We start from the raw sequence: 15,435 nt of genomic DNA, 5'->3' as shown, positions 1-15,435 counted from the left end.
TCCTTTGTGCGTAAATTCGTTTCGGTTTTATTGAGATCCAACATTAGATATTATCTGGAAGATCTCTCGCGTCTTATCGTCAAATAATATTCACACCAAGTACTAGAATAGTGTATCTTTCGTCTACAGTTGACAAGTAGTATCTCTGTCAAGTTTTAGGGGAAAAACTACTTATTATTTCAAGCCCTCACAGCTTTTAAGTAAAAACTTTATCAATTACCCTTTCTTATATTCTAAAATAAATAAATATCATGCCACCTAAAACTCGTACCAAATTTTGATAAAACCTTAGTTCGCAATTTCTTGTGGACTTTCAGAACCTGTTTCAGGTTTTGGAGTAACAGTTTTCTTTCACACATATTATATATGATTTAACTCTTATTAGATTTCCCTTTCACACAACGAGCTAACTACTGTCTTCATTAGTATCGTGATTGAGTAAGGCCCAGGTTAACTTCACCCAAAACTACTGGTTAATTATTTTTAAAACAGTTATCACTTTTGTGTATAAAATATGTCATGTAGTAAATTACTTACAAGAGCCGTAGCTAGGGGTGATAGTGAAATGTCACTCCCCCCACCCCCACCAAACAAATGCCGTCTACTAAATTAATTCTAGATTTATTTTAGAATTGGCCTCCTTATATGACTCACCCCCCACCCCCACATTAAGAAAAGCTGGAGGTGGGACTGTAAAAACGTATTACTGTAATACTTTATATGTGTTAAGCAGGGTCAGCTCGTGAAGTAGAATAGTATAAGCATGTTATAGCCTAACGCCAGTCTGTCAAAATTTTTATTAAATTAAATTCAGAATTCCAGCGAACTGAATACGATATACGTAATCTATAAGAATGTTCATAACTTCATAAATGTTAATGGTTCATTCTTAATGTTAATGACGCTATCTCGAACTGATCATTCAAGTTTGAGGAAGATATAAATCTAAATTTCGTCCTGTCAACGAAAATGAAACGATGCTTCGTCTCTTGTCCCGATGTTGCTGTTTATTAGTACTCACATATCGGACAGAGCCCGACATTTTTTACATTATATAATGCATAATTTATCTCACCGCTTCTTTAGTAAAAACTGTATCAATTAACCTTGGTCATATTCTAAAATAAAGAAATACGTTTTTTGTTTGTTATGAATTTCCCGCAAAGCTACACGAGGGCTATCTGCGCTAGCCGTCCCTAATTTAGCAGTGTAAGACTAGAGGGAAGGCAGCTAGTCATCACCACCCACCGCCAACTCTTGGGCTACTCGTTTATCAATGAATAGTGAGATTGACCGTCACATAACGCCCCCATGGCTGAAAGGGCGAGCATGTTTGATTCGAACTCGCGACCCGCAGATTGCGAGTCGAGCGCCCTAACCACCTGGCCATGCCGGGTCAAAGAAATATGTAAGACCCATTCCAGATTTTGATAAAGCCTTCATTTACCATTTCTCGTTGTCTTTCAGAACCTGCTTTAGGTTTTGGGGTAAAAACGGCTTTTCATACATATATATCGTATCCATCAGTATTGTGTCTTAGCAAGGTCTAGGTTAGCCTTTATACGAAACTACCATACAAAAAAAAATGACACTCAGAGATTATAGAAAACTTAACACATTTCCGACAGGGCTCGACATATTACAATTCTGCAATAACTCTATTGAAATTTTCAAACAAAAAGCTTTAATTCGTCCTACCACATTAGATAATTCAGGAAAACAAAGATGAACAAAGTAAGAAACTAAGAAAAGAGAGAGAGAGAGAAAAAAAATACTATACCAACTGTTCAAGACAGACAGACATCACAGTTAGTTATAATTGTTTCCCTCTTCGTTTCTTTATCTTTGAACGATAAATCGAAAGTTACAATTCTTTTTATATAAATATATATATATTTATTGTAATTGTTTGTAATTAAGCGCAAAGCTACACAATGGGCTGTCTGTGCTCGGCCCACCACGGGTATCGAAACCCGGATCTAGCGTTGCAAGTCCGCAGACATACCGCTGTGACATTGGGGGGGCGGGCGTATATTTTAATACAATAGTTTTTATTTCAAAGAACTGAAGGATGATGTTCAATGATCTCTAAAGATGAGATATAAATTATTGTTAAAACCAATAAATCATGACAGAAATGTAAACATTATTCAAGTTACATGTTAGGAAAAACAAACAGGCCAAATGAGTAAGAATTGTGAAGTTGCTGATAAAAAAAGCTAACTTCTTAAAGTCACATAATTAAAATAAATGTAATGATACTTATAAAGTTATGTAAAAATGAACATAAAAGACAGAGCTAATTTTTCACGAGTGGATACTTATTTAAAAATGTATGCTTTCGACACTAAATCAAATGGGTGTTGATGTGTTGTTAAGCGCAAAGCTACCACCACGGGTATCGAAACCTGACTTTTAGCGTTTATAAGCCTTCAGATTTACCGCGGTAGTATTATGAGCATATAGGTTTTTACAGATTCAGTGGCCAGAAAGATATACAGGTTTTCTGATTACTTCATTTTTTTCCAACAAATAGCTACCGGGAGACCAAGTGAATTTGAGAATCTCAATAACAAGGTATTAGAAACACATAACATTGTGAGAATGTTTAAATCAAAACTAAGACGATGTAAATATTTAAGAATTTCAGATTCCAAACAGTTCAGGATTTATAAACACATGGAATAAATTTAGGGCTAATGTACTAAAGTGTACTTCCACAGGGTCTCCGAAATAAAACCGAAATTAAGAGAAACAAATATTTCTATTTCTCGTTTTTAAAGTTCATATGTCATGCTGTGTTGAAGCCTACAGAATGCATAATTCTTCTCGTGATTCATGGCATGCGCACGTTTTACTGATGTTACGACAGTACAAATTGCAACGTTAAGTGTCCCTTATGTGACGTCATTTTAGTGCCTGACTGACAAACAAAACACTTCTATATAGTGGTGTGAGAGGTTAAAACAGGAGACCCCTCCATGCGGCCTTCGGCCACCTTTCGGAGAAATAAGTAATTATGATTAAAATAAAGTGAATCTAATGTGTATTTATAAATACAAAAAAAACCACTAATAATGATAATAATAATTCAAGAATGCTAGCAATAAAGTGATAAATATCAAATTAAATGCATTATAAGGGTTAAAATACAAAATACTGTACACATCACAAAATGAGTATTTGTGGGTGACTGACAAAACATCTTACTATAAGGATGATCCATCAAGAGTGTGTGTGTGTGTGTGTGTGTTAGCATCCATCACTCAGAGTTGGCTGGCTCGATTACCGAAATTTGGTTGTCTGAGAACTGGAAACTAACTGACGGTGGTGTACGTGGTTTGTTTTTTTTATTTTAAGATCGTTGCCCGAGGAGAAAGATTAAAATCCTCGAAAATAGGGTACATTTCCACTTTTTTTATAGGCTTTTCGCTTTGAATTTAGAGACACGAGTACTTAATCAGTTAAATAAGTCAATTATTACCTTCTACAAAGCAGAGTATGCAATTAGCATCTAATGAGGGCCTTACGGGTTTAATAACAAAAGAAAGAAGGTAGAAGAGCATTATCTAACGTCTGTTATACAATTTTTACTTCTTTAACGGGTACCCTCAGCTAGTTTAAATAAAAGCTGCCTTAAAAGCAAAGTTTTAAACTTTAATCCAGTAACCAGTAGTTAAGCCTTTCTCGATTCTATCGACTAGTGATAAACCCTTACAATACCGTATATGTGGAATTTACACATCATTCAAAAACGACACACAGAGCTTATAGAAACGCTACTTACAGAATACGTCGATGTACAACTACAATGTTTTTTTCTTTGCTTCAACTTTTAAGCCTAAAACTTAAAGTAGTTTTATTGCTTACGGGAAAAACAATGTTTTTAAATGAAAGAGTAAACCATCTCAGTGACTCAGATAATCTGTGACAAACGCCTGTTTTTACTTTTGTTTTGTAGAATATTTAAAGAAAAAACTTGCTAGAAACAACAAAATTATGATCGAATTGGAATAAAATTTGAAGCAAACTGTTATTTTTTTGCGAACAGCAACTTAAATCAAAACCCCCACAAGAAATGAAGTGTTTTACAAGTTTCTAAATATGTCATCAAGAAAAATGCCATCTTTGTTTTAGGAGGAAGTTGAAGTTGCTTTGTTTGTTTTGTTTAGAATTTCGCGCAAAGCTACACGATGGTTATCTGCGCAACCGTACCTAGTCCACTACCAATCCTTGGGTTATTCTTTTACCAACGAATAGTGGGATTGATTGTAACATTATGACGCCCCAACGCCTGAAAGGGCGAGCATGTTCGGTGACGGGGATTCGAATCCTCGCCCCTCAGAGTCGAACGGTAAAACTGTACTTTCAAAAATCACTAGAGGGGTTAAAAAATTTGAACTTTCAGGTAACAATGTTTTTTATATGTAAGAAATATTAATTTAAACATGTACCATGGAAACTTCAAACATCTAAACAAGGTGTTTTTTGAAGTAAAACTCATTTTTTGTCCTCCTCAACCTAGCAAATTTGAGCCAATATATCCTACAGTGAACTTAATTGAGCATTAAAGTTCTAAACATAATACTATAATGAAAATATATCTATACCATTTCATTTGTTGAACATGTTTTTATTGTTTGTTTGTTTTTAATTATGCTCAAAGCTACACAAGGGCTATCTGTGCTCTGCCCACCACGGGTATCGAAACCCGGTTTCTAGCGTTGTAAGTCCGCAGACATACCGCTGTGCCACTGGGGGGCTTGTTTTTATTGTTAAACACCAAAATATTCTTAGATCTTAATGATATACCGTATTGCTCCTAATTAACGTCCCCGGGGGCGTTGCAAAGGGGCGTTAATTATAGCAGTTGTTCAGTTCCTGATTCTATTTTTCACATTTGATTTATTGATTTCAATGCAACAAGTGTGTGTGTGTGTTTTTCTTCTTTTTTTTTCAAATCACAATTACGGTAATAAAAGTGGATTATATGTTAGATTGCTATTGCTGTCACACAAGGTAAGCTTTATAAAGAATACCGGGGGGAGGCAATAAATAGAGAGGGGGCGTTAATTAGGGGCAATATACGGTAAATTCATACGATAATTAAGGTTTGATCTTGTGTTTTCTTCAGAGATATTTGAGTGAGAAATATCAATAAATGACGACCGTAATTCTTCGTTTTACTACATTTATCGAAAACTATACCTCAGTGTTTGATATATTTAATTACCCACCGCATTTCCGTTCCATGGTTCATAAAATGTCTTCAATATCATCAGCTCAAGCTCTGATTGGCTGCTAAATTGCACTTCCCGTCAAGAACAATCAACCACAGAAACTCGGGTCAGATCTTGAGCTCCCAACCATTGTTATTCCACGCGACGCCCTTGGTTCTCGTGAAATACACCAAGGAGGTGACACATAAACTTGTTTGGTAAATACGCTATTCTTTGTTTGTTTATTTTAACTGGTTTTATAAAACCTAGTGTTGAGAAACGTCTTCCCTTTTACGTTTGGTTGAATCTGCATAATTTGTAGCAACATCTCGGACATACACGCCTGGTAGAAATGTCTCCTTCTGAATAAGCTCGATTTACCTACAGAACTGGTCGAAATTTCCTGCACGAACATTTTCTGCGTCATTCACACGTATCAACACCTTACACGTATCGTACGTGACAGGCGGCAAAATTGTGTCTTTTTTTTATTATTATTATTAGTGATAAGAATACGTGATTGGTCTCTACGCAGACTACAAAATTGAACGGCTAAAACGATCCGAAAACTAACCGGATCACATTGTTCTGTCTTTTGGTTCCAGGTCAGAAGTTCAAAAACCAGTTTACACTCATAATAACATTATTTCTACTGCTGTTAAAACTACACCAGCCATTCATTCAAATTGCAAATTTTTATTTTTACAATAAACGAAGAATAAGAACCATTGGCGACATCTATAGAGAATAATCAGCGTAAAGAATTTTTCCCTATAACACTACAGTTTCTCTTAGTATTCAATGCTGACTATAGAAGAGTTTGTGTGTGTGTGTGCGCGAGTTTGTGTGTGTGTGTGCGCGGTATATTATCGCCTGGTTTGTTTGTTGTTAAGTGCATAAGCTACACGATGGGCTATCTGTACTGTGTCCACCATGGGTATCGAAACCCGGTTTTTAGCGTTATAAGCCTTCAGACTTACCGCTGAGCCACTGGAGGGCTTAATGAGTTATAAGACTCGGAATGCAACATTTCTGATAAAGGACAACACATAACTATACATATATAAATAATATATCTAATCACATTTCAAACTAACACAAAGTGAACAAAATAAATATAAGATAAAAACCCACATCAATGAAGAACATGCATCTTTCACCAAATAATTATTATTTAATAAAATATCCAACTCAACGAAAAGTTAAAAAATAAAGAAAAAAAGCTTGTTCATGATAGTAAAAATAAAATATTAATACATGGTTCGTATCTAACAGACACGCACAAAGAAAAACGATCAAAATATCATGTCCGATAGGTGGTATAGTATATTTCCAGATGCACTATACGCATGCGCTTAGATGTTTCACTACACACATGCGCATAAATATATACTTTAGGATTCAGTTTCACTTCCATAATATACACTCCACGTAGTCGCACAGTTTTAACAAAACATTGTGTAGTAATACAACGATCAGGATTTTATGTTAACAAGATTACATACTTGTGTGACTAATCTTTAAAACGTAATTCCCAGACATCCTGTATATAGGTGATAGGGTTCCTGCTAATGAGCTAAATAACAAGTGTTCTTCGAGGTTTAAACGATATTAAGTTTAACCTAAAATAAACAAAAATGTATATTATTTATCAGTTATTAAAACCGTAAAAGTGTTTAAATACTTTTTTTTACCTAAATATTTGTTGGTGGGTTTTGTTTCGGATACTAACAGGACGCTTCGCTAGGACTATCTGTACTAGTCGCCACTAACTCTGGACTGATAAGACTAGAAATTAAGTAGGTAGTCAACGGTAACCATCGACAACTATTTGTCGGCCTATTTATTGTTAATCCCAAACATCGAACCCTAAATGCCAGTGTTATAAACCCTCAAGCTTACCACTAAGCCACTGGGCGTCACATCGCTAATTCTTGAGCCACTCTAATCGAATACTAGAATTTAATTGTCACTCTTATAACGCACGCATGGTCCCACAGTGAGGAGCGCACTTTTGCAACAACGAGACATGAACTAGAGACCCTCGGTCCTGCACACTAACTACTACCCCATGCCTGGTATAGTAACAAGTAACCTTTAAGAAAGAACAGTGAAATACAGGCTTCTAAAATGAATGTTAAATCAGTACTTCTTGAACCCGCGCGTTATAAAATCCGTTAAAGACTGCGATACTCACATCTCTACTCGTTCAACTTTAACTCCCCAGGGGTCTGTGCCTTCGTCCAAAGTAGCCTGCATCACGTGACTAATGCTCTCTCTCTCGGAGAGAATTTCAGATAAAGTTTTGCTTCCCAGAAAATTCCTAAGTGTGGTTGCCGCTAGGTAGCGCGTCGAACAGCCGTGATCCTCGACATTCGTTACAGAAATAGTAGCATCTTTAATACGGTAGTAAACTACAGCTTCAACTGCTACTGTTACGGAGTCCTTTGTAAGAATCTACAGAGAAAGGAAATATTCTAGTTTATTTTAAATCCAGTTGATAACTTTTACCCACATTAAGCCTAAAGACGCAGAACGAGTTCACAGATTAAACACGGAATTTTCAATTAACCAATTATGAGTGTAAATCAACATTTACATTTTTGTTTTGTCTATTTTTAAGGTCCATAAATAAATAAAAATATTTTGTTTTGTTTTGTTTTTGTAATTAAGCACAAAGCTACACAATGGGCTATCTGTGTTCTGCCCACCACGGGTATCGAAACCCGGATTCTAGTCTTTTTGTTGTTAGGCAAAAAACTACACAATGGACTATCTGTAGATTCTGCTCTCAGCGGGTATGGAAACCCAATTTTTAGCGTTATAAGGCAGTAGAGAGTTAAAGCAAGAACATTCTTATAGCAATCAAACATTATTAAACGTCAAAACACTAGCCACTGTGCTATGTCTAAATGTATTATTTTTGTCCTATTATTTTTTTTCGATTCAATAAGAGGTTGTAAATCCTAGATAAAAACCGAGAAGTGTACATTTTGTTAAATTTAACCAGAAGCCACTTCAAATTTAAGATAATTTTTTCGCTTTGCAGTTACTGAAATAGACTTCGTATACGCATTTATGTGTTATGTGATTTTTGCATTAAATTATCGTTTACGTTTTCCTGGTTTCTAAGCTCTCAAAAACCAAAAAAAAATATTTTTCCATATAATTTGGATCCGAGGCAGACCAGTGGCGCCCCCTACTCTTTAATGTGTTTTCAGTTAAATTCAACATTTTCTGATTTGGTTTGTTCTGAATTTCGCGCAAAGCTACACGAGTGCTATTTGCACTAGCTGTCCATGATTTAGCAAAAAGAGACTAGAGGCAGCCCAGTCAACACCACCCACCGCCAAACCTTGGGCTACTCTTTACCAACGAAAAATGGGATGTTATAACTCCCCTATGACTGAAAGGGCGAGCATGTTTGGTTGGACCATCAGATTGGAGTTAAGCGCCCTAACCACCAGGCCATGCCACATGCCAGGCCTAACTTTTTCTGACACGAGTATTAAAACTCGTATGTTGATAGTGGTTAGGACTAATTGTTTATTCCAGTTAAGACTTCTTACATTAAACGAATTCCTGAAACTGTTCAGGTTCGATTCCCCGGCAGAGCACTGATAGCCCATTCTCTAGCTTTGAGTTAAAAGACGTAATCCCCCCTCCCTGGTGAATTAACAGTAAGTTTATAGATTTATAACGCTAAAATTCGAGGTTCAATCCCCTTAGTGGGCACAGTGCAGATAGCCCATAACGTACTTTTGCGCTTATACCAAACAAAAAACATTTCTAAATATGTTCATGGAAAACAAGAGAAATTACACTCAAGATGTTTAAAATGTTGTTGAGGTAACCTCCTCCTCCTGCACAGTCAATTTCTAGATCTTAAAATGTCAGAATAGAATAAGCTTGGAGAAAAATTAGAATGTTCGTAGGTATGCATATTTTTCAGTCTTAAAATAGCAGTAATAAGATTTCGTCAATTAATAGATTTTCGCAATTCAGTAAATGTTTCATTTGAATACTTATCAAAATAAACTTAACAAGTCTCTGAAAATACATAGCTGGAATTATCCTGCTACATCTGTAGACAGGCCACGTGGGTCTATTGGTTAAAGCTCGTGAAACGCCAGTGATACTATGACACTATTTGAGTATACAACAACAACAACAGTGAAGACAACTGTATAGAATTCATATTCTCTGTATCTGTTGGTAACGTATATTTTACAAAGTTAAAACTGAATTATGGCGCTGCCTCTTAATACCCCCCCCCCAGTGGCACAGCGGTATGTCTGCGGACTTACAATGCTTTGTGCTTAACTACAAACAAACAAAGCCTCTTAATAAACAGTTTTCGTGGATGTGGTGAACTTGTGAAGACTACTGTATAAAATGTATATTCTCTGTATCTGTTGGTAACGTATATTTTACAACATTAAAATTTTATTATGGTGCTGCCTCTTAATACCCCCCCCCCCCCTCCAGTGGCACAGCGGTATGTCTGCGGACTTACAATGCTTTGTGCTTAACTACAAACAAACAAATCCTCTTAATAAACAGTTTTCGTAGATGTGGTGAACTTGTAGGAAAGTAAATCTATAATTAACATGTTCATTAAACACGTAAAGCAAACCTAGCAATGATGTCACTTAGTTTGTCAGCTTTTAAAAATCGTATAAAAATCGTATTATATACATATGTGTGCACATGTAGGGGGTATTCACACTGCAGCCTGCAGTTGTTTTCTATCAACCTTCGCTCTTGGAGTGCTACATTTAGTCTGATTTTACTTTTCTGGCTAAGTAGACCGTCTTAGCGACATAGTGTCTGTAGTCGGTAATAAAATACGTGAAGCCGACGTCAAACGAAAGTGATGTTTAATGCACGGACAAACGGTTCTTGTGCTATGGTTCAAAATAGTGGAAGAGGCGGCCCATGCCCCTCTTATAGCATTACGTTTAAAGCCTGGCATTGACCGGTGTCTTTGCTAGTACAACGATATACTCACCTCTTGTGGGGGAACATCAAAGGACACTGTTCTTAGGTCAACTTTGTGATAGGTATCGATGCAAGGGATGATAAAGAAGATACCTAGAAAATGGAAAGACTCGGTCAAATAACAATCTTTATGTCAGAAATCGTTGTCTAAGGAGCACAGCCAAAAATATTAGTATAATTGACAACTTACAATTCAGTAGACAATTGTCTGGAAGAAAACCACGAGAAAATGCTTAACTTGTGGCTGTAATGGAAATCATAGTACTAGGAGTAGAAGGAAGTATATTCCTGGTTTTAAGATACAATAAATACAAAAACCGCTTATCTATACTGTAATACTGTGTATGTAAATATGACTTTTATATTAGATATAATTGGTGAGTGCCGGCCTAGTAGGTAAAGGATAATAAATTTGTTTGTTTGTTTTTGAATTTCACACCATTGTGTTGCTTTGTGCTCAACTTCAAGACAAACAAACAAATCTATAAAGTTCTCAGAACTTATGAGCGAAAGTAAAGAAGAATTGTCATATCCAGTGCCGACGAGACCTTTCGTTCAATACCAGGACTCAACAGGCCGAGTATGATACAAAGGGCGCAGTCGTTACGTTAAACTACATTTGGAAATGTTTACAATTACAAAAGTCACCTTGGATTTTTTGGAAGATAGACACCACCGATCGTACTTATCGCTATCGTTTTGTACATACATATGTGCGATTTATATACTTTTTCTTATCAATTTTACAATTAATTGTTTCAACCATCTTGCTTTTCATATATCATGGTATTCGAATGTATTAAATCTGTAATGATCAGTAGATGACTGTTAAACAAAATTATGTTTTGGCTAAATTTTTTCTTTGTATAATTCTTAATGTGTGTAAAGTTTCTCGATATGCTGTTCCGAATATTGGGCCTGACGTGGCTTGGTGTTAGGGCGCTCGACTCGCAATCCATGAGTCGTGGATTCGACTGCCTTCACCGAACATTCCCGCTCTTTCAGCCATGGAGGCATTATAATGTGACGGCCAATTCCATTATTCGTTGGTAAAGAGTAGCCCAACGGTTAGCTGCGTCTCACTTCTACATCAGGGATGCCTAGTGCAAATAGCTCTCGAGTAGCTTTGCACAAAATTCAACAAGGGCCTGGCATGGCCAGGTGGTTAAGGCACTCGACTTACAATCCGAGGGTCGCGGATTCGAATCCTCGTCACACCAAATATGCTCGCCCTTTCAGCCGTGGGGGCGTTATAATGTGACGGTCAATCCCACTATTAGTTGGTAAAAGAGTAGCCCAAGAGTTGGCGGTGGGTGGTGATGACTAGTTGCCTTCTCTCTAGTCTTACACTGCTAAATTAGGGACGGCTAGCGCAGATAGCTCTCATGTAACGAAAAACGAAATTCAACAAACAAACCGAATATGGCACTATTTAAGTTATAGGGGCATTTAATTTTTTAAACGCGTATTAAAATAATTATATTTCATATAACCATAGTTACTAAGTGTGTTTTGCTTATATATATATATATATATGTTTGTGTCTGAAATAGAAAGTTTGTATCTAAATATATGAAAATATAAACATTTACCTGCACCCTTGGCCCCGTCACGCTGTATTCTACCAAGGCGAAAAACCACAACTCTCTGATACTCCTGAACGATCTAGTTATTAAAGGTAAATGTCAAAAACAGATGATTACATAGAACTGTAGACGGACAGACCACTCGAGTTAGATCAAGTAACAAAACAATCATTTCTCTACGTAATAGAAGAACTGTAACTGTATCAAAGCACTTAATAATATTCGTATATTTCTATAATTACAATATGGAATCATACCTTTTCTGAAGGCACCTAGTTAGTTTCTGTACTTCTTTAATTTGTAAATAAAACAGAAGACAGTCACAATAAATACTGTTTTAAAATACGGTAAATAAAGTTTATCCAGATTTTGGTAACTTACTACACTGTTTTAATTTGTAAATAAAACAGAAGACAGTCACAATAAATACTGTTTTAAAATACGGTAAATAAAGTTTATCCAGATTTTGGTAACTTACTACACTGTTTTAATTTGTAAGTAAAAGACGAATTTTATCCAGATTTTGGTAACTTACTACACTGTTTTAATTTGTAAATAAAAGACGAAGTTTATCCAGATTTTGGTAACTTACTACACTGTTTTAATTTGTAAGTAAAAGACGAATTTTATCCAGATTTTGGTAACTTACTACACTGTTTTAATTTGTAAACAACAGACGAAGTTTATCCAAATTTTGGTAACTTATTATACTGTTTTAATTTGTAAATAAAAGACGAAGTTTATCCAGATTTGGGTAACTTACTACACTGTTTTAATTTGTAAACAACAGACGAAGTTTATCCAAATTTTGGTAACTTATTATACTGTTTTAATTTGTAAACAACAGACGAAGTTTATCCAGATTTGGGTAACTTACTACACTGCTTTAATTTGTAAATAAAAGACGAAGTTTATCCAAATTTTGGCTTTCATAAAAAACTGTACAGATCAAATAAAACTCACAGTGCTTTAGATTATCTTACCTTTACACAAAGTATCAATGAAAACGGAAAGGTGACGATTAACAATAATATAGATAATGCTGTAAGAATATAAGCACAAATCCCTGGACTTTCCCCAGAACTAGCTGTTAAAGAAATGTAATCATCACGTTAGTTTATTTTCATTCATATTCCACGTCATAAAAGTAAACTAAAGTAAAAATAAAATCAAAAAACAAGGTATTTGATACCGATCTTAAATTCACATTATTTGATTAGAAATACACCAACAAATATATAGAAAAATCAATCAATAGCCTAGTAACCGTGACAACACCTCATACCCAGTCCCCACAGCCTTAATGAAACGTTGAATTAAATTAAACTCATATCTAGTGAGGATGTGATTACCAATATGTAACACTAATATAGAGAAAAACCTAAAATAAAAACTGAATACGTACATCATCTAAACGTTTCTGTTGTAAATACGTACATCAACTAAACGTTTCTGTAGTAAATACGTACATCAACTAAACGTTTCTGTTGTAAATACGTACATCAACTAAACGTTTCTGTTGTAAATACGTACATCAACTAAACGTTTCTGTAGTAAATACGTACATCAACTAAACGTTTCTGTTGTAAATACGTACATCAACTAAACGTTTCTGTTGTAAATACGTACATCAACTAAACGTTTCTATTGTAAATACGTACATCAACTAAACGTTTCCCTTTAAATAAGCACACCAATTAAACGTTTTCTCTTTAAATAAGCACACCAATTAAACATTTTCTCTTTAAATAAGCACATCAGCTGAACGTTTCCCCTTTAAATAAGCACATCAGCTAAACGTTTCCCCTTTAAATAAGCACACCAATTAAACATTTTCTCTTTAAATAAGCACATCAATTAAAAGTGTGACGACTAAAAAAAATACGAGACTTTAAAATGCACTTAACAAGATGAAATCATTATGTAGTTTTGAACTAGTTACAGTCCTCGTATTTTCAAAACAGGCTTAAGAATCTCACCATTCACGCTGTATCCAGTGGGATTCAGGTTTGTGCGACCATATTTATCGGAATTCTCCATAGTGAAAAACGCGCGATGAGTTGACATAGGCTTTTCAGCTAGCTATCTTCTTGTTGTAAAGTGCCAGTTAAGAAGAAAAAAGTAGACTGGGTGGATCTCGCTCATTGAGCCGCCAGTGTTTCTTTTAGGAACTAGGTAACTTATTATTTGGGAGATGAATTTCAGCCGTCATGCCATCGAGACATGTTTACTCAACTAATTTAGTTATTTAACTGACCATGCCAGCTATTGCACAACCAATAGCGTTGTTGCACAAAGAGCAGATGGCGTGTAAGTAAAATTATGTTTAAAAAAAAAAAGAACGTTTTCACGTGCAATACGTCACATATTCCGAAGTATTGTTATTAATAGCACGAATTGAGATAATTTTTCGTATAGCTTGATGTTGCTACAAATGACCCAGAAGGACGATGAAGGGTGTGATATGTCGTTACTTGAAGCACCACTGTCACGTGATTGGTTATGTTCAGCCCTCATCCACGTGACCCGAACTATAGAAAAACTCTGAGCAAGGTTCCGGGGTGTGTACATTGGAAACACGGACTGTTTGTTCTGATTGTTCTTATTACTACTACATGTTACCGCGTGTCATGGAGAACGTTTTAAAATTTCACTTCACATTTTATTAAAAAAACTATTCTGTCTATGTTTTGTAAGATCGTATTTTAAATATCCACCGCGTCTCAACGGTAAAGTTGAGGGTTTATAATGCTGAAACTCAAGGTTCGATCCTCGCGGCTTTTACGGACCAGATAGTCTGTTGTGCAGAGCTGCGTGAAAACAAACAAAATTCGCTAGAAACGTAGAAAATATTCTGTTCCCAAATATTGTAATAAATATAATTAATAAATAATGAATTTTAACCACTAATAAATAAACATACAAGAACAATAAAAACATCGGTTTGTTCATAGTTCACAAACTAATTTCTTTAATATATTACACACACAAAAAAAAGCCGAGCATAGCCTTGTGGATAGTCGCCTGGCTATGGATCGTTAGGTCTAAGGTTCGAGTTACGGTATGTCACTAAACACGCTCCACAAATTCAGTTGTGAGGACCTTATAATCGTCACAGCTAATCCCTCTGTGTAGGTGGCGAGGTGGGTGCTGCTAGTTGTTGTATTTTCTCTTATCAGCAGTTCTAAATCAGGGATAGCCGTGTCAGAATGTTAAAGGTCTATATGGTTAATATTGCGAAAACATTTTTTTTTTTTGTTATGGTGGGAGAATAAATGGATGCGAACATTAAACCCACAGATCCATAGTCCGGCACGTTAATCTCTAGGCCACGCTCGCCCCCACCCCCCAGAGTTGAAATTTGATCTTGAAAAAAAAAGACAAAACTACACAATAAGCTGTCTGTGCTGTATCCACCACGGGTATGGATAAAAGTTAGGAAAATACTTGAATGGGTAATGAAGAAAACTTTATTACAGGTGTACAACGTACTGATGTTGACGTAATGAAGAAAACTTTATTACAGGTGTACAACGTACTGATGTTGACGTAATGAAGAAAACTTTATTACAGGTGTACAACGTACTGATGTTGACGTAATGAAGAAAACTTTATTACAGGTGTACAAC

General features: G+C 35.6%; 1 protein-coding gene across 1 annotated transcript in view; it reads right to left on the bottom strand.

The window, feature by feature from the left end:
* The window catches only part of LOC106468460 (band 7 protein AGAP004871-like), an 18,334-nt gene extending 4,149 nt beyond the window's left edge, over positions 1-14,185 (bottom strand). The window contains exons 1-5 of the mRNA XM_013928886.2: positions 13,786-14,185; positions 12,790-12,893; positions 11,813-11,885; positions 10,231-10,313; positions 7,417-7,676 (exon numbers count right to left, since the gene is read on the bottom strand). Coding sequence (XP_013784340.1) covers positions 7,417-7,676; positions 10,231-10,313; positions 11,813-11,885; positions 12,790-12,893; positions 13,786-13,873 — 608 coding nt within the window. The 5' untranslated portion in view covers positions 13,874-14,185. The remainder of the gene's footprint in view (positions 1-7,416; positions 7,677-10,230; positions 10,314-11,812; positions 11,886-12,789; positions 12,894-13,785) is intronic.
* Positions 14,186-15,435: the final 1,250 nt, after the last annotated feature.

The sequence above is a fragment of the Limulus polyphemus genome, unplaced genomic scaffold (assembly GCF_000517525.1).
Source record: "Limulus polyphemus unplaced genomic scaffold, Limulus_polyphemus-2.1.2 Scaffold3013, whole genome shotgun sequence".
Classification (NCBI taxonomy): domain Eukaryota; kingdom Metazoa; phylum Arthropoda; class Merostomata; order Xiphosura; family Limulidae; genus Limulus; species Limulus polyphemus.
The sequence above is the reverse complement of the archived record's forward strand: the minus strand, read 5'-3'. Positions and strand labels throughout refer to the sequence as shown.